A 19,168-nucleotide genomic window follows, 5' to 3' on the forward strand; every position below is an offset into this window, starting at 1 on the left:
GAATGAGGCTTCTGATCATATCCTTTGGATGATACATTTAAGGCTTTTATGACAGTGTGCAGTGTGCATTTACATGAAAATGTAATGCTTGCATTGCAGTCAAGTTCAGCTGGATTTCAGCTGCCACTTGAACAAAACCAGCATAAAAACTGATACACCTGGAAGACAATAAAACAGTGGGAGTGCAGTGCAAGCAAGCACTGGTTGGTGCGTCAAAGCCTTGTGTAGAGACTTTAAGCTATGGGTAGGTTGAGAAAACTCCGACTCTAGAATATTTTCAAAAGAGCATGAAATTCCCTCTTTAAAGTTGAACTTTACAGGTGTTAGTTCTGGTCAAGAGCGTGTAGTCAGTATGTTTCCAGTTCTGGAGGAAAGAAGGAATTGTTTATAATCTGTTTTGAAATAATGCATCTTAAAGCAGAGAGCTGACAAAACAGCTGAAAGTAAGATGACATATTCTTTACATTATGCATATTTGTGTTTAAAGTCACAATACGTAATGTGATAAATTTTATGTTATGCAATGTGTGTTGTAAAAAAGTCCCTGGTCTGTTCATTCTGTTACACTGCTGGTAACACCTGGAGTTTTAAGCTCGAACTTCATTGTGGTGATGAGAGGGGCTGGAATTTTAAATCTTAGCTACAATTCAAGTCCATCAATTACTGACTGTAGAAAAAGAGAATAAGAATGAGTCAATTGTGAGCTGGAATTGGACATTCATTGAGGTACCTCACTACTTATATAAGTGTGTGTAAAAATCACGTTTTCATTTTTAAAGGAAATAATCTGTTATATATAGATCTTTTCCTGTGAAGGGTTAGGAAAGTGCTTGGTCTATAGAAACAGTCTTAGTACTTGCATTTAAATAGGCTTATATTAGCAGAGAAAGAAATCTGGCAAGATATTTAGCAATAACTCACATTATTACAGGGTAGGAATTCCTCATATGGGTAATTTGTTTGTGTATTTAGTTTTTCCATGTGAACTTCTGTTCAAAGTTCAGCTATGAAGGCTCTTTTGTATTAAGCCACAGGATTTCCTTCTTTCTGCAGTAAAATATCATTGTATAGTAATACTGTAATTTAAAAAGAAGCATATGAATTACCTCAACTTCCCTTGAATACTTTAATTCTTGTATTTGAAGACTTACTAGATTTTACTGACAAATTTATGTATTTAGTTACGTTATGCTGTGTAGAATACTTCTGGAAAAAAAATCTGCATCAAATTTATTTTCATCATATTGTAGAGGAGGGAAAAATTAAGGCTTCACTGAGAGCTTAAGAGTTCTATCTTCTTGTGAGACTTTGCTGCTTGTCTCCTCCAGGTGTTTCTGTGTGAGACTTCTAAGTCCGGAAGGGAGAATGGGTGGGGAACTTAGGGAACTGTTGACCTGACAGATCAGTGAGTACAGAGTCAGAATCTCAAAACTTTTAGCTGAAGAAACACAAAAGTAACAGATAAGAAATATACTAGAGCTAGAAATCAGACGTCAGGACCGTATAATAAAATACCTTTTTTGGTTTTTTAGGAAACAAGAATAATTATTGATGTCCAATATTTCGTGGTGTTTTTCATGGGACTCAAGTTGCTTATGTCTGAGTTTAGATCTTCAGCATGAGAAATAGTGGCTTCAGTCTCACTGTTACAGAGTTCCTCTGTTGCTGAGGTTGAATCTATTTCCTGTGCCATGACACATCAATAACTGGCTGTCACTCTTGTCTTGGTCAGAGGAACTACTGCAAAACTGCATACATTCTACTTTGCTGATTTTATTCTCTGTGCAGTTCAGTTCAGAATTTTCAGTACTTGTTAGTTTTCATTAGGTAATTTAAAAATTATTAATTTTAGAACTTAAAAGAAAAAATAGTAGAATGAAAATAATGGTAATAAGCATACCAGTGAATAGGCTTATAAACTGAGTAGTTTTTTTGCATTCTGCTTTATATGGCTGACTGTTTTCTTTTTCTGGACATGAGTTGCCACTAAGACTCTGACCACCATTTAGATTCTTTTCATAAATGCAAATTAACCTAGTTTTACTTACCTATTAGTCATAATTAATATGTTAGAGGAGATTGAGTTTTTCACAGAGCTACATTCACAAAGCCACGCAGCATGCAGTTGATTTTTTTAATGTTCCTATGTAGTGTTTTTCGCTATAATTTGATTTAAATATGCAAAATTAGGTGAGCCTTATATTCTAATCACATCAGTTATGTTAATGATTTATCTGTGATAAAATCAATATGATGCTGTTTCCTTCAAGGCATGACCAAGGTTAAAGTAGGCAAAGAAGATTCTTCATCTACTGAATTTGTAGAGAAAAGAAGAGCAGCTCTAGAAAGGTAATGTGGGCATCTAACTAAAAATTATTTAGGCTCAGAATTACTTGTAGTATTCTGTATAGGTTCTGTAATTACAACGCTGGTGACCTGTACTTAAATGAGTAGAATACTTCTGGAGAAGTATACAGCTGGCTTTTGTGTAGAAAATTAATAATTCCCATTAATAAGAGGAAGAGTAGCCCTATTCATAAAAATTACTGTAGCTAACTTGTTTCACGCTTAAAATTGAGATTGCATAGGTTCACTCAGTAAAGCTACTGTTACCCGCTTCTGTAGACATTTTGGGTTGAAGGAATTAAGACACTTTCAGCAATGTATTTGTTCCATAGCAAATCAGCTGTTGGGCAGGAAGGTGGGTGAAGAGACCTTGAATCACTGGAAAGTAAAATGGGCTTCTGATGATGTGCATTGATGACATTGATGTGACTTGCTGAATTTTGGCATAAGAGATATTGGATCTCTGTCACCCAGCACTGATAGACAGCTGATAACTGTTCAAGTGTCTTTGTCAGGGAAGGGTCCTATTCCTGGTATACTGCCATGTTAACCTTAACTTGTACTTCATACGGAGTATGGAACAAGGAAAAAGAGTTGAGCAATCCAATGCGTAAAATAGTTTTGCTGCAATCGTTACCTTCTTCAGGAAAAAAAAGATGAGGATCTGGTTGTCATACCTAATGGAGGGTGGATAAAAAATTGCACTTGAGGTCTAAGCAGAAGTGCATAAAAAAAAAAGGGAGAAGTTGCATTGAATTTTACTTGTGCGTGTATGAGTCTTTTAGAAGTAAATGGAGATTGAAGGCTGTAGTATATCAAGCATATAAATAGCTTATACCTAGACTAAAATCAACTCACTCATCCAAGATTTCCTGTAATTCTAAATAAGTCAACCAGAATGACCAAGTACCTGTCTACTGCACTGTGCAAAAAAAAAAAAAGAAAAAAAAGCTCATTTTTTTCTGGCATAAACTGGTTAAAAAAAGGAGTATATTTAAAATAAGAAGTATATTATTTTACCACTGTGCAACATGCAGATATGGCAGGCCCTACCTTAAGAAGTTTCTGGTGTAAATAAACTGTGTTGTAAAACCTTTATTATGTTATGTTATGCTATGGAGTGTATGGCCCTGCATTATGTTCAGTCAGTTTGCACATTAAATCTGTTCTGTTACCTGGTATTTTAATTTTTAAAATCATAGGTATCTGCAACGAACAGTAAAGCACCCAACTTTGCTACAGGATCCAGATTTGAGACAATTCTTGGAAAGTTCTGAGGTATTTATGTTCCTTTAACTTCTCTTATTTATTTCTAGATATGGTAACCTACCAAGCAATATATTCAAATATATTTATATTGAGACCAAATCTTCTTAATTAATATGAAATCAAGTTGGGCCATACCTTTCATGGACTTGAATGGCAAAGGCTACTTAGGTAATGGTGTGCCTCAGGCTCTGGTAAAACTTACAGTGGTAGTGACAAAAAGCTATTTGCTGTATAGTGTCTTCTCAAGCAAGTTGGTTTTTTCAGTTTTGATGTTACTGGTTGTTAAGTAAGATCTAAAATTAAACTGGCTTGGAAGCAGCTCTCTTGCCTCTAGGAGTTCAGCTTGAAGTGTATCGGTACGATAAAGTGAGAATGCTGGCAGTGCTGCTGGCCTGACTATGTATTTTGTCAATAAGGATTTCAGTTGCCTGTAGTATTAATCCAGTACCTTTCACAGTATTAAATATATTGTTAAAGATACATAGTATCTCTTTATAAATGTGCATAATGCTTTCACTCCAATGCTGAACTGTGTTTTGGCTTATGTCAGTATCTTAGTTACACTAATAAGTCAGAGGCCTCCCTACTGACAAAAGCATCAATAGATAACTTACAGTGGGTTTGTCAATGCTGCTGACAGACAAAACGTCATATGAAGGGTAAATGGTCTGACATAGGGGCCACCTTGTATACCATATTCAATCTAGCCTGAATAATGGTACCAAATAAATTTAAAGTTTGTTAATTTAACTCTGAGGATTTCTCAGTACCTAAGCAGATAACATGTTCTCTTGATACTCGAGGTACCTTTATGGTCTTGTATTGAAAAGCAAAAAGTCATCAACCTTTTATTATTAGCATGCAGTGCATGTCTTGTATTACAATTAAACGTGTAACAGAATTTTCTTTGTCTAATTTATTATAAATGTAAGCTTTTCTGTTCCTGTAGTGGCTGTTTGTTCATTGTAGCATATAGGTGGCCATTTAGGACATTTGGCTAGTTCGTAACAGCTTTGGACAAGTGGTTGGTTTGTTCCATTTAAATGTAAAGATGTAGAAGAAAAGTAAATAGTCTATATTTTTAAGTTTTCCTCTTGAGAATGTAGAAGTAGTAAATTTGAGAAATTAGATTCCACTATATTGAAACACATAGGACTAAAGAAAACACTATATCCTTTTCTTTCCCCCTTGTGCCCAGTTAAACCTCCATCCTTTTAACCAGTCTCTTTGCCCTTATTTGTCATTCAATTCTAGCTGCCGAGAGCAGTTAACACCCAGGCTCTGAGTGGAGCAGGAATATTGAGGATGGTGAACAAGGCTGCCGACGCTGTCAACAAAATGACAATCAAGATGAATGAATCGGATGCAGTAAGAGCTGATTTTTCGGCTTGAATAATGAGATGAATTAATGAGCCTCAACAATTGCATTTTAAAGCTGTAGAAGTAGAAAATGGGTTATTAATTTCCTTATTGGCTTGAATTCTTAGCTGTATCAGTTGACCACCCTGGAAGTACCTGGATAATTTGCTTCCTTAGAACCAGAAATGTTGTTGGTAATCTAATTTGTAATGCTTGACTCTTTCATCTTTTGTCAGTGGTTTGAAGAAAAACAGCAGCAATTTGAGAATCTGGATCAGCAACTTAGGAAGCTTCATTCCAGTGTTGAAGCTTTAGTCTGCCACAGAAAAGGTAACGTTACTTTTACATGAACCTTAGGAAATGGTGACAAAACAAGAGCTCAGCATGTCAGTACTCTTAACTAAAATAATTACCCAATGTATTTTAGTGCAAAAATTTTCTAGTTGTATCTTTTATTTTAAACTACTCTAGTATTTTTGTATATATTTAATTTTAAATTCAACCAGAGTATCTGTCATTCCTAGAGTCACTGTAATGATCTGATATATTTTTTTCCCTTGCACAGATTCATTGTCACTCCTAGCAAGTGACTCTACTACAGTAGATGTCCATAAATTTATCTTTAGGTTTCATGGCAAGAGTAATTTCTTTCTGAGCAAAAAGTGACTGCATTTAAACATTTTTTGGTTCATTATTGCTCTGTTAACTAAGTTAAGTGCTTACACAGGAATTTCTTATTCTTAATTTAGTCTGCATAATAACATACCCTCAAGCTAATGTTAAGGTAAACTTTTCTGGAAGATAAGTAGTCATAGATATAAGCAAAACCTGTAAGTTTATATTGTAATAACATGTGCTGCTTTTTGTCAGAGATGGATTTTCATCAGATTATTTAAAATAACCAAATACAATAAAAACAAGAAGCTAGACAAAACCCCAGACAAACCACAATTTTGAATTTGTAGCTGAATAAGACCATAGGTGTGGCTTTCTGATAATATTGTATTATGTTAAAATATGATGTCACCTTTGAGCATTTCTGAAAGTCCACGAAAATGTTGTAAATTGCTTTCTCAAAATTCTGATCAAGAATTACTCTCTGCAGTTTAAATATCTTTAGCCACCTCTCCTTAAGGCAAAGGAGTATTTAAGAAGTAATGGAAAATGGAAATCTTTATTTACGGTTGATTTGACGCCTTATAGATTTGAAGAAGTGTTGGTTCATTGAATTTTTTTTCGAAGAGTTTTGTTTAGATTGTAAAGACTTAAAATACCTGAAGACAGCTTCCTTCTGCAATCACTTCTGGTGTTCTGATGGTTCTGCAGGAGTAGCAAAGTTGCATACTAACCTGAAGTAATTTGGACCAAACATTTGTTCAAAGGTCCTTCATGGAATTAAACTTTGTACAGGATTACTTACATGGGATTTGAGACAATTGCACCAGTATTTGTTAATAAATAAGCTCAAAACTTCACTTTCTCAGATGCTGATATGTGAGATTTGATTGGTTTTTTTTTTTTTATTTTAAGGCCTATCGGAATGTGACAATTACAGTATGCACTCATAAAAGCTACTTAAAGTCAATAAAACATCCCACAGAAATAAATTCCATTCATGGGAGAGGTGATTTTGTGAAAGGGTTGGGTTTTTTCCACACTCAAGTAAATGGAAAAAATCTGTTGTAAACCTGTTAAAATTGTAGTTAAAATTTGCTGTGTAGTGACTTGGCTTTTGTTCTGTGGGTTTGCATTTTCTCTGAAGTAGGTAGCTGGATAATACTGAAGTGACTTTTTTTTTCATTTTTTTTGCTGGACAGAGTACAGTAATTTCATGAATACAAGCCGCACCAATTTGACTAAGATTTTGCTCCTAAACCGGAAATGCGGCTAATAATCAGGAGCGGCTAATACAACCTCAGAAATGCCTGCCAGAGTGCTGAGCCGAGCAGCTGCAAAGTTGGCATTTTGCGATTGTTACAAATCGCTACTTTGTTGCACCGCGGGTGGAGCCTGGCTCCCTGTAGGCAGCACGGGGGGCGGGGAGAGAGGCGGGAGAGCTCTCTTTCCTCCTCTGCCACAGCCCAAGGGAGAGACGGGGGGGGCCCGGCGCCGCCATTGCCGCGGCCCGGGGAGGAGAGGGGGGACCCGGGCCGCCCCTACCGCGGCCCGGGGAGGGGGGGGGAAGCGCGCGCCGCCATTGCTGCGGCCCGGGGAGAGGGGGGAAGCCGGCGCCGCCATTGCTGCGGCCCGGGGAGGGGGGGGGAAGCCGGCGCCGCCATTGCTCTGGCCCGGGGAGGGGGGGGGAAGCGCGCGCCGCCATTGCTGTGGCCCGGGGAGGGGGGGGGAAGCCGGCGCCGCCATTGCTGTGGCCCGGGGAGCCGACGGGAGCCCCGCGCAGCCATTGCCGCGGCTCGGGGAGCCGACGGGGTGCTTTGTCCCCGCCCGCCGCCGCCGCGGCAGGAGCGGGGAAACTCCGTCCCTGCCCGCCGCCGGCGCCACGGGCGCGGGAAAGCTCCGTCCCCGCCCGCCGCCGCTGCCGTAGGAGCGGGGGAAGCTCCGTCCCTGCCTGCCACCGCGGGGCAGCGCCGACCCGGGGTGACCGAGCCCAGGGGCAGCGGTGGATGGCCCCGAGCGGCAGCACCGGGCTGGGCCACCTGGCCCCGTCAGCGGCCCCTAGCGGGCCGAGCCTGCACAACCTTAGCTCAGCCAGTAAACCCCGCCCTGCCGCCGTTCTGTTACTAATTGCACGCGGGTCCTCGCTGCGAACGACAAAGCGGCTTATATTCGGGTGCGGCTTATCTATGGACAAAAACCGAAATATTTGCCAACACCCAGAGATGCGGCTTATAGTCAGTGCGGCTTGTATTCGTGAATTTACTGTAATCATGACATTAACAGACTTGGCAAAGCGTTTTTACTGATTAAGAGTTTCTTTGCACAGGGGTCTTTCTCCTAGATGTGGTTTCGTTGTGATGTCCTTGTGTATCTTACTATGATCTGTAGCTTTCTTTTCGGTTGGTGAAGTTAAACCTCTGCTCCACTGATTTATGCTGCAGAGTAATTTAACAAATTAACTCAATCTTGCTGAACATACTCCTGTGTTTCAGAGCTTTCAGCCAACACTGCTGCCTTTGCTAAAAGTGCTGCCATGTTAGGTAACTCGGAGGACCACACTGCTCTATCTAGAGCTTTGTCTCAGCTTGCAGAGGTTGAGGAGAAGATAGATCAGTTGCATCAAGAACAAGCTTTTGCTGATTTCTATGTGTTCTCAGAACTGCTTGGTGATTACATTCGTCTGATTGCTGCAGTGAAAGTGAGTACTACTAGGAAAAGTACTGATTTAGTGTTTAAAGTCATATTCCTCAGCTTAAAGGTTTAGGGTAAATGAATGTGTGCATTTGCTAACGTAACATGATTAAGTTTTTGCCTGATGTTCTAGCAAGGTAAAGTGAAAGCATTCGTGAGTAATTCCAATGTTAACAACAACTGTGAAAATGGAAATGGAGTGGTAAGATTCAGAGAAAAAACTACAGCAAAACTACTTTGAGCAATACTGATTGTGTACAGTATTTGGGGTTACTGTACTCTACTGTGTCTAAGCATACTGCACCTGTTTATTTCAGATTACTTACTGTTACAGTAAGCATACATAAATGTGGAAGAAAATAATTTGGTGTTCCATATATAGGCAGTAATGTCTTTAAATAAGGAAAAAAGCACAATTTGTGGATCTGCATCTCATTAAAGAAGATATTCAATTTAAGTGTAAGCTATGCTGCGCAACATGATTAGGATTAGACATGAGAACAGGTGTCTGTGAATTCTCTCCAGAAATGCCTTTGAACTCTCCGGGTTGTTGGAAGTATATATAGTTTTTTTTACTTTGTTTATCTTTTCTTTTTCCCTTTTTTTTTTTTTTTTTTTGACATGTGTACTTTACTTCTGCTGCCTTAGTCCATTGGTAACATAAACATGTTGCTGAAATTGTGTGTTATCCATATGCATGAACAGTTTGCTACTATCTGCATTTAGGGAATTATCTGCATAATAGAGCATTTCATACTGGTTGTTTTAGTAGAGTTTTGATAAAATGAGGGACATAAAGTGATTTGGAGCACTGAAGTGTCTGCTCTGAAAAGGGTTCTTGAATAGCCTGTTATTTGTGGAAGGTATTGAACTGTGCAAGCATGATGTCAAGTGAAATGCAGTATGTGGTAGACACACTAAGGTTTCTTTGAATATACTACTTGTTCCAGCTTTAGCCTAGAATTATTTTTTCCTACTGGGAATTTAGATAGCTCTAACAATTCCAGTTGTTTAATAAGTTTGTCTATTCTCATAGGGTGTGTTTGACCATCGAATGAAATGCTGGCAGAAGTGGCAAGATGCTCAAGTCACTTTGCAAAAAAAACGTGAAGCTGAAGCAAAGCTCCAGCTTGCCAACAAACCTGATAAATTACAGCAAGCTAAAGATGAAATAAAAGAGGTAATGTTATTGAACATTATTTTGGAGGTCAGACTTTCTGCATTGGCTCACTCATTCTGCATTAATGCTGCTTTATATCATTTTTGTTTACAAATCACTTACTTGCCATTTCCTGTATCACTTACTTGCCATTTCCTGTATATACTGAAATTTTTAAAGGAATTTACTAAAACCACTAAATGTGTGCAATTTTTACTCATTGTAAGATCTGTGAGACAGTTAATACTGTCTCTACAGAGTCTGGGAGATGGGAGGGAGGGAACATGGACAAGTTAATGCTTTTAACTGTTAACAACTCACTTGGATAAGCAGAGGAGCATCTCTTGGTTTTTAAAGCTAAGATAACTTGGGTAAATCCAGCAAAGACAGCTAATAGAGAACTATTCCCATGTTTTGCTTAAATACGCAGTTTTTCTACCCATATATATGTGCATGTATATATGGTGTAATTTCAGTAAAAGTAAATCTAACATGTTGAAGTATCATAATTTATACACTTTTTCTATCATGCTTCACTAAGGAAATTGAAGAGGTAGGACAACTTAATTATTTAACACTAATGCTTTCTAAGTATGCTCTAGTGCTCTCCCATTAAATGGGAGAACGTTATTGCAGATTACACAGTTGCTTTGTTTTGCTTCCTCATTGGTCACTAACCACATGCTCCTTTGTTCTTTTTGCTCTTTGATATATTTCACATACAGTATTGAAATTACTCATTAACTTGATTTTCTTTTCCTTAAAAAAAGTCCTTTGTTTACTGAGAAAACCTACAATTATTCTTGTGTGACCACGTTTTTGTTGATTGTCTCTCCTGATGTCACCATCCACGCACAATAAATTTCCTGATTACTGGTAGTAGTGGGGAATAGTGATCCTTTCCCAGTCCCAATGTTATAGTAACTGCTTTTTTCTGAAGGAATTACTTTTCCTGCGTTGTTGGATAATTAGAGAACATTTTTAGTAAACCCACAGTTTAAATGTGTCAATTGAAAGTTCTTACTGCCACTGAAATGTGTTCAGAGTTGCTGAATTCTGTAATAATGGACTCTCTGGCCAGAGGAATTGCAAAGTGGAAGCCTAAGCAGCTTCAGTGTCATCCATGACTTGGTTGTTTTTTGTGAATAAAGGGAGGAAGGGCAGTCCTAGAGATACCTTATTGAATGAGAAGTTTCTTGTGTCAGATACTATAAAATGGCAGCTCTTACCCAGTGATAATTTGCATAGGACCTGGGATTTGGGCATGATGAAACTGAAATGTTGAATTTATTAGGCCTGTAGAAGCTTTCACAGAAATCTCAGGCTCCTCTGTTTGATGTGGTAGGAAGCTACCATAATCTACTTTTCCTTAGACATGTTTTGTGCTATTCCAGTTATTAGCTAACTCTTCAGGCTCATCTTCCATGAAGAAGATACTATTATGACTTACTAAATAGCTTCATAATGTATATCTAAAAGGGCAGTCAGAGGACTGCGAATAAATTATACTAAAATATAAATATGGACATGTTTATTGGAACATAGATTATGTTTATCTCTTACCGCAGTAGAAACTTGACACTGCATCACAAAATGTTTTTTTTTAATCAGTAGCAGGACTGGATTGCTAACAGGAAGATGCTACATTGAAGCTTGTTGCTTCCCTGCTGCTTTTTTCTGATGAAGATAAATGTTACTGAATGTATTTTTTCTAGTTAATATATTGAGATGAACAGATACAGTTGCATTTCAAAGAATTGCTAGCCTGCTGTGGGGCTCTCAGTTTATCTATACAACTAGATTAAATTTACAATGTCATAGGAGTATGAAAGCAGTTGCCGGGCAATGTAGATGCTGATGATCCCTTTCTGTCTAGCTGGATGTCTTTTCACAGAAACTAAGGAGAAATGACTCGGTGTCATATATTGTTACATGAATGCTGCAATGCTTCCAATATGGCAAAACCCCCTAAGAAACGTTTCCTCTGAATTTTCCTCTAGTGATCTTCTTACTTGCAGTAAGGTTTCTACTCCAGCTTTCTGTGAGAACAGTTGCCACTGAAAAAGGCTCGTGCTTTAGAAAGCAGATAAACACATCCTCAGCAGCTTGTCATTTGCAACAGAAAATTGATAGTGATGATCAAATACTTGAAAAGAGGCAGAGATGAAGATTTGCTCATCTCTTCTGGAGTTAGAAAGTACGGGGAACTAACTTGAGGCTCTTCCAAACTGGATTGGACAGGTTTAGGTTCCTAAGTTTGTGAAAGGAATAGTTAGAAAATGTTGAGATACATTTTGTTTTCTAAAGAATATTTTGTAAATGTTGTTAAATGTTCTTAATAGCAGTATTAAGATATTTTTACATTTTATGTACAGCTAGCATTACCTTAAAGATACCCTTTGTTGTAACTGATCTGATAGCATCCTACAACACAAATTTGAAATTTTTATTTCAAGATTTTCTTTCAAATAGGCCAAAACAACCAAATTGGTCCTTTTAGCTCTTATATGACTATCAATGTGCTAAAAAAGTTCAGATGTGGATGGCCTGAATGGACAGCACAAAATCTTATCTCTTTATGTCTTTCCTTTGCCAGTGGGAGACAAAAGTTCAGCAAGGGGAAAAAGATTTTGAACAGATCTCCAAAACCATTCGCAAGGAAGTGGGAAGATTTGAGGCATGTATAATTTTGTCCAAGTAAATGACAGTTCTACTGTAGATAACATTGATATTACAAGTAAAATTTGTTAAGAAGTTAATACGCTATAATTTATTTATTAACAGAAGGAACGAGTGAAAGACTTTAAAACTGTTATTATCGAGTACTTAGAGTCATTAGTGCAAACACAACAGCAGGTAAGATAAATTTTACACTTTGTACAAGTTACAAAATAATACATTCCATATTAGGTTAGTTAGAAAAAGATGGGCTTTAAGAAAACCAGTTTCTAGAGCATTAAGAGCTACTAGTCTGTACTGTATTGGCAAATGACATGATGATTGGAGTTTCCCAGCCTTTGCAGCACTGTAATTCAGGGAAGCAATGGAGAAGCTCCCTTAGGGATATGGGCAAGCAGAGGGTCTTGTCACCTTCTCAAACTAAACTAGTACTTTCACTTAGAGATTGGAGTAAATTGTAATCAGTATGTACTTACACTTACTGAAGAGACTTGGATTCTTAAATGTTTATTGCTGGTTTTTAAAATATTGAATACTGGAAAGCATGAAAACAGTTTTCAGTGTCTGAGAAGTAGGCCTACTTGAAAAACAAGGGTTGGTTCTTCCGTTCATGGTAAGAATAGAACCCTCCAGCTTTGTTTAATTTAAAACCACCCAAAACCCAGGATCTTTAGTGGTAATAATAAGTGATTGATCTTTAAAAAAATCTGTATAATTGTATTCTATAACATTGTGTTCAACGTGTAGAAACATATCTATAGCTATGAGCAGATTTGTGTATTATTACTTGTGGGGGTTTTTTGCAAAATAGTAATGAATAAGTACCTACATTCTTACTTTGTCTTGTGGAGGCAAGTTGACTGCAAGACAAGGCAGGTGCGTATTGTGTTTTCCAGCATCTAATACTTAATGAGTGATTTTTCCTTCTTTTCAAGCTAATAAAATACTGGGAGGCATTCCTACCTGAAGCCAAAGCCATTGCCTAAAAGAAGAATATTCCAAATGACAAGACACTCTGGATGTTTGTCCTGGATAAAACTTAATTCCACAGTGAAATCACTTTAAATCATCCAAATAAACCACTGTATATTTTATGAATTAACATCTGGCTTTTTTATATATACCACAGCATTTTATTAACAAGCTGCATGTCCTGACCCTCTTCAAAGTGGACTGTGGCATGATGTTCTGCAATACATTGCTGAATTGAACACAATTGTGTCTTAATACTTGCACTAAAATGTGCACTGCAAGGCCAGAAAGCTGATATTTTCGTTCTCTACAACACAATGTTCTGTAGTATGTTTACCTGATCTTTATGAAACAAATTTAATTGCATTGATTAATGTTCACTTAAACATTCCTGTACAAAATCATGTTTTTGTGATTACAGTAATAAAGGGATGTACCTTGTGAAACATTAAACACTCTGGGCTTGTGTCTGTAGATACTTACTGGTGTTCTTAGAACAAATTAAGATGTGTCCAGGGCAAACCCAACATTTAGCAAAGAGTGCTGGAGAAGGTATTAAAGATCCACAAACAATTATCCATGATAAACTGTTCTATTTCTTAATTCTGAATCTCTCCATTACAGGTGTTCTTTCCACTTGAAGTTACCACTGTCTTGGAAAAGCCTACTGTGTTAATACTCATAGGGTCAAAATACTTGGGCAACAGACAGATGTAAACTGAAATCTCCTTCAAGTGTTTACAAAGCTTCTGCAGAGTTAAAATCACCTGCATGGTCAAATACTGATGTCCTACTGGACTGATACATTGCATCAATTGTATTCAGTGGTCTCAGGATACAAAAATGAAAAAAAAATCTTGCAGTAGTTCTGGTAATACTTGAGGAAGAAAAGCGGGTAATTCAGCTGACTGCCTGTTAGTTGTAAGAGCTAGCATTCTGTCTGGATTTTCATAGAAGAAAATACATTTGAAGGGACTGGTTATACCTTTTGCAAGAAATCAGAGCACAATATTAACATAATATGTGCTGTCCTGTCATTTTAATGATATACTGAGCCTGTTGATTTTAATATAAATAATAATATAGTATTAATATAAGGTATTACTGTTAACAAATTTTAGGCAAATACTAATCACATAAAAAACCAAGAGAATCTGTTGCTTTCAGCTAATAAGACTGCAGGATAAACCCATTAATCTGTATTATTTGGGGTCAAATGTGAAGAAGGACATAATAACATTTCTGAATAGAATGGCAACCTCCATTCAACAGGAATAACATACTCTATTTTTACAACAAAGTTAGTGTAAACTTGAGAGATTAGTGTCTGCTATTGTTTCTCTACAGACCTCTTTGACTCAGTATTTCCAGGAGTTTTCAAGGAAACTAGAACAGAAAAACCCCCACCAAAATTTATCGAGCCTAAATCAAGTTTCTTTTTAAATGGTCAGATGCTAAAACCTTAAGCTAATAATACCTTATGTTTCTTCTGTTATTGGTCTTAAAACTGCCTTTTGAAGAGCTCAAATATGCAAGGGGTTTATGATGAAGAAACTGATTTAACACTTTATTACATGTTACAACATACTTAAATGCTGGCTTGCTTGCTGCTAATGAAAATTTCCCAACTGCTCAGTATTAAAATTAAGATATATAGCACTCACACTGAAAATTATATTTCCAGAACTAAAAGACTCAGTTTGGGCATGCAGAGGTCAAAATGGATGAACATATCCTTTCATGATCTTTCTTCTGTAAGTGGTTTTTTCAGCTTTCTTAGCTCTCGATCTCTTTTTGCCTCTATCAGGGTTGCAGTTCATTTGAATGATGGATCAGTTTTCTTCTCTTTGTGACAAGAGAATGAGAAAGTCTGCTAGTAAGGATTAGTGTGGCTGTCTATACCAGTCAGCTGAAAACAAGAATGAGTTATGCAAGTTTTTTCTTAAGACCAGAAGCCTTTTGGGGAACAAAAGGATAATGGCATTTCTGGAGATCACTCACACAGGGTTGGCTACTAATACAAAAGATTCTACAAGTTTTTTTGCATCATAAGTTATCTTGAATAGAATATCCACATCAGCAGTCACATTTGGCTAGCATAAAACTCCTGTTGTTTCAGGAAGCCATTAATGATCCTGAGACTGGCTTAGTTGGCTGATATGCCAAAGCTCTGGGTTCAGCTACCAGATGGGTGATTCATTGAAGTTGGACTTGATGATCTTTGTGTGTCCCTTTCAACTCGGAATATCCTGTGATCTGAAAGTTTATTTTGTTTATTTTCCCCTGCATTGTGAATATTAGAGGTTTGATTGCTGTCTTTCTTTGTGTGATTAACATCCATATTAGCAGATGTTTCACAACCCAAGTAAATGGAGATATTACTGAACTCTTTCCTCTGTGGACTTCGCCATTAGATATTGTACAAAATATAGGTGTGTATTTCATGAAAACTACAAGCCAATGTACCACTGAAGAATCACTAGCATAAGGAAAAAGTAAATGCATGCAAAATTATGAACTGCGTTTGGAATACTGTACAAAAGACGAGATGCTACTGAATTTTAGTTTACCTTTTAGGTTAAAATAGAATGCAGATATTTGCAACAAGTTCTTCTATTCATCAGGTCCATGGTCCTTTTAAAATTAAATATACATGACATGTAGTGGCTCAAATTGAAGACACTGGTATTTCTTTCTTAAACTGATATTCAGTGTACGGTAAGTCTGTAATTCTTTCACGACTGTCCCTTCTAAAACAGAATATTCTGCTTCTCCGTCCATTATTCTTTCTTCTATGTCTCCCTCTGAAAGCTGCCTATGGGAGTTGGTTTCTGTGGAGTTCGTGCCCCAAATATGTCAGTTTCTTTCAAATTGTGGAAATGAGCTGCTGGCTGGTAGATCTCGTACGTTAAAGTGAACAGCCAACACCCACTAAAATTATGTGTGCAGTGAAATGATTGTCAGGAAAAAGCACATAGGGAAAAAACCCCTTTAGTGTTACTTTTTTTTCCTCCCCTTCTACTCTAGAGTAGAACAGGCTATGTAACAATCTTAATTTGTGGCAAAATATAAATCCATCACAAACGTCAGAAAAAAAGGGCAATGTATTAACAGGTTATTAAGCTGAATTTTCAGGTTCAAAATGTTACTTATTACCTGCTAAGATGATTCTTCCTATTTTAAAATACTTGTCTTCCATAGTTGAATCAATGGTAGTAGCTGCAATGGTAGTTACTTGCTAGTAATCTTTTTACTTCAGGAATGAAGTAACTCCTTCCTTTCCCCTCCCCCACCCTAGATCAATGAGGAAGTGATTAACAAAGGGAAGGGGTATAAAATAATCCAATTTTTTTTTCTGTCACTAAGAAAGAAGAGTCCGCAAAGTAACGTAGGCAGACCTGTCCTAACAGGATATTCATATACAAAAGTTAAAGAAATATAGAATGGAAATGGAAGGGCAAGAAAAGACTAGAAATAAATCATGTGTTTGTGGTTCAATTTTGAGATTTAAAATGAGTTTTGTAGCAATTGAAAAATTGACAAACTTAGGTTGTGATCTAATTAAGGACTGTCTTTTTTTGATCTGACCTCTTATTTTACTTATCACTTAGATTAAAAATTTTGTGTAGGTTACTTTCCCTATTTCTATTCTGGAAATTAGCCATTCAGAAAATCTTGAATCATGAGAATTAGTAGAAAGTAGAAAGATTTGCCTGTAATTATTCCTTTTTCTCCACTGTGAATCATTCTAACATGATGAATGCTAAGAGGAATTGCACAGTGATTATTTTGGGAAAAAAGAAACAGAAGTAACCAGCAAAGGGAGGGATTGATGATTCCTAATTTCTGTAATTATGGAAGGTTAGGTAGATCTGACGACAGGGAACAGTTACAGTTGGAGAGAGTATGTTAATTTATTTCACATTCTGGATCAAGATAATTTAAGAATATAACCCAAGATATTGATACCTGCAACAACACCCAGCACTGAAGACCAACACTTCTAGAGTGCTTCTGAGAGACTGTTCAACAGATGAATTTGAAGACAGTCTGTGTCTCTTACCAGTAGAGTTCAACCATTGTACAGTTTTGCTTTTAAGGATTACTAACATAATTGTAATACATGTAATGCCAGTTCTAGTCAAGCTACATTTGAGGTTTATTCACCTTGCTTTGTTTTTTGTGGGGAGCATTGTAACATTTCTGCAGTTAGCTTTCCAAGACTTGGATGGTTTTGAACACACTTTGATAGCGTTCTATAGACTAATGTTTCTTAAATTTTTGACCCTCAGTGTATTAGACAGAAAGACAATCCTTGACCAGCCAGCCATGGGGAGAAATCCTTTTTTTTTCTTCAGATGTAACTTCAAAGATTAGCCAACTAATGATGATATATTGTGTAAATTAAGTATTTAACATTCCAAAACATATTGATGTATTTGAATTCAGCTCACCATGTAATCTTCCTTGTTCTTCTTGGCTGATGCACAGTCAAAAGTTCCATTATATTCTATTGAATTTGAAACCAGATCAATGTCTAAAACTTTTCTTTGTTAATAAGTTATATGATATTAAAGAGAAAAGTAGCTTTTCGAAATTACTGCTTATTAGGTTGCAAACAACCACAAACAGTGCTCCTATGAAATTCTTCTACTGACTTCTCAGCATAAATGCATTATTGCAAAAGTGGTGTCCTAAGAGTTATCCCTCTGGTTTTTTTATTGTGGGGAAAACAGAAACTATGCCTAAAGATTGGATTGCTAACCAGAAACTAACAGTAATGATAGCACAGTATTACCTAGTATGCCTACATTTACTATAGTGCTAAGACTATGATGATGTGGCTAGTCTTTCCTTGGGATTATTGTAATATCTTTATCAGATGGTACTTGTGGGGAAATGGGATGTCATTCACACCTTTCACTGAAAGGGCATAGTGGGGAGTACATGGGGGTTGGAAAAACTGCTCTTGTCACTACTACCAGAGAGCGGTGCTGGGACTGTCCTGCTGCTTGTCAGCAGTTGGAGACACTGGGCTGGGAGCAGTGTTATGCAGAAACAGGCTTGAGGAATATCTGGCTTTGATTTCAGACAATTTAAAAAAAAAAAATTTGATTTGTTACTTTGCTTTAGTTTAGCAAAGTAAAATAGTGTTTGCTTTAGTCTTCTTGGTTGAAGTCAAATGATGTCTACTTTGTACTGTGTCCTTCAAGGTCACAGTTCTTTGTTCAGAGCAGCATATAATTAAATTTACCTTACAGTAAAATAAAGAGAAAAGTAGGGGAAAGCAGCTTGTAATGTTCCTCTCTCCCTCCCCAGTGCTATTAATCTAGAAGGAAACAGGTTAGTTTTCAAAAGAAATTTCAAAAAGCTGACAGCATAAACCACGGACATCAGATAAATTTGTTTTCTGTCCATTTTTGAGGTATGTTTTCATACTTGAATCTACTTATGAAGATCAAACCCTCTATGATCATGGATTTATCATAGTAGCTACTCTAGAAGATAAGTGAGAGTGTGAGGTTGTCTCAGGTAGTGCCTGAGACACTCCAGACTCAAAAGGTGAGTTTAAAGATATGGCCATCTAATACAGTAGCAGTTTCTTGACATTTTGTGGTGTTTCCAAATGGTTTGAAGCTTGGCATTAGGTTAGCAAATTTTTGTGAAGTCAGAGCATTTGCCTCTACCAACAGCCCAGCCTCCTAAATGCACCTGCTCTTACACCTTCTGTTTCTGCCTCCATTACTCTAAGCCTACAAAACAGCCACTTATTTTGGAATCTTATTTAATTTCTCCAGTGGTGAGAAATCATTTACACTTCTCTGAAATGGTATGGTTTTCTCTGCTACATAATAAAGTTGAGATGGTTTCTTGGAAACACACACAGCAACTTTCCTGAGCGCCATTTTTTCCCCCTCTTAATTTCATGTGTGTTCACAGCAGACACTACTAAAAGTGCTGCAATTGTTTGTTGACTGACCTAGTCATAGGCAGAAGGCTGTGTTGTCATTCAATGGGCTTGGTAGGCTGCAGAGTTGAGTGGTGAGAAACTGTATGAGGTACAGTAAGGGCAAATGC

General features: G+C 37.2%; 1 protein-coding gene across 2 annotated transcripts in view; it reads left to right on the forward strand.

Moving 5' to 3' along the window:
• SNX2 (sorting nexin 2) overlaps nucleotides 1-13,543 on the forward strand; it is a 31,415-nt gene extending 17,872 nt beyond the window's left edge. The window contains exons 7-16 of one of the 2 annotated variants that reach the window (XM_033084726.2): nucleotides 2,271-2,349; nucleotides 3,549-3,624; nucleotides 4,870-4,983; nucleotides 5,211-5,304; nucleotides 8,082-8,287; nucleotides 9,317-9,460; nucleotides 9,981-9,992; nucleotides 12,036-12,116; nucleotides 12,224-12,295; nucleotides 13,054-13,543. In XM_033084726.2, coding sequence (XP_032940617.1) covers nucleotides 2,271-2,349; nucleotides 3,549-3,624; nucleotides 4,870-4,983; nucleotides 5,211-5,304; nucleotides 8,082-8,287; nucleotides 9,317-9,460; nucleotides 9,981-9,992; nucleotides 12,036-12,116; nucleotides 12,224-12,295; nucleotides 13,054-13,104 — 929 coding nt within the window. In that variant the 3' untranslated portion in view covers nucleotides 13,105-13,543. The remainder of the gene's footprint in view (nucleotides 1-2,270; nucleotides 2,350-3,548; nucleotides 3,625-4,869; nucleotides 4,984-5,210; nucleotides 5,305-8,081; nucleotides 8,288-9,316; nucleotides 9,461-9,980; nucleotides 9,993-12,035; nucleotides 12,117-12,223; nucleotides 12,296-13,053) is intronic. The other variant, XM_033084727.2, reaches the window with a different exon arrangement.
• Nucleotides 13,544-19,168: the final 5,625 nt, after the last annotated feature.

This window comes from Catharus ustulatus, chromosome Z (genome assembly GCF_009819885.2).
Source record: "Catharus ustulatus isolate bCatUst1 chromosome Z, bCatUst1.pri.v2, whole genome shotgun sequence".
NCBI lineage: Eukaryota > Metazoa > Chordata > Aves > Passeriformes > Turdidae > Catharus > Catharus ustulatus.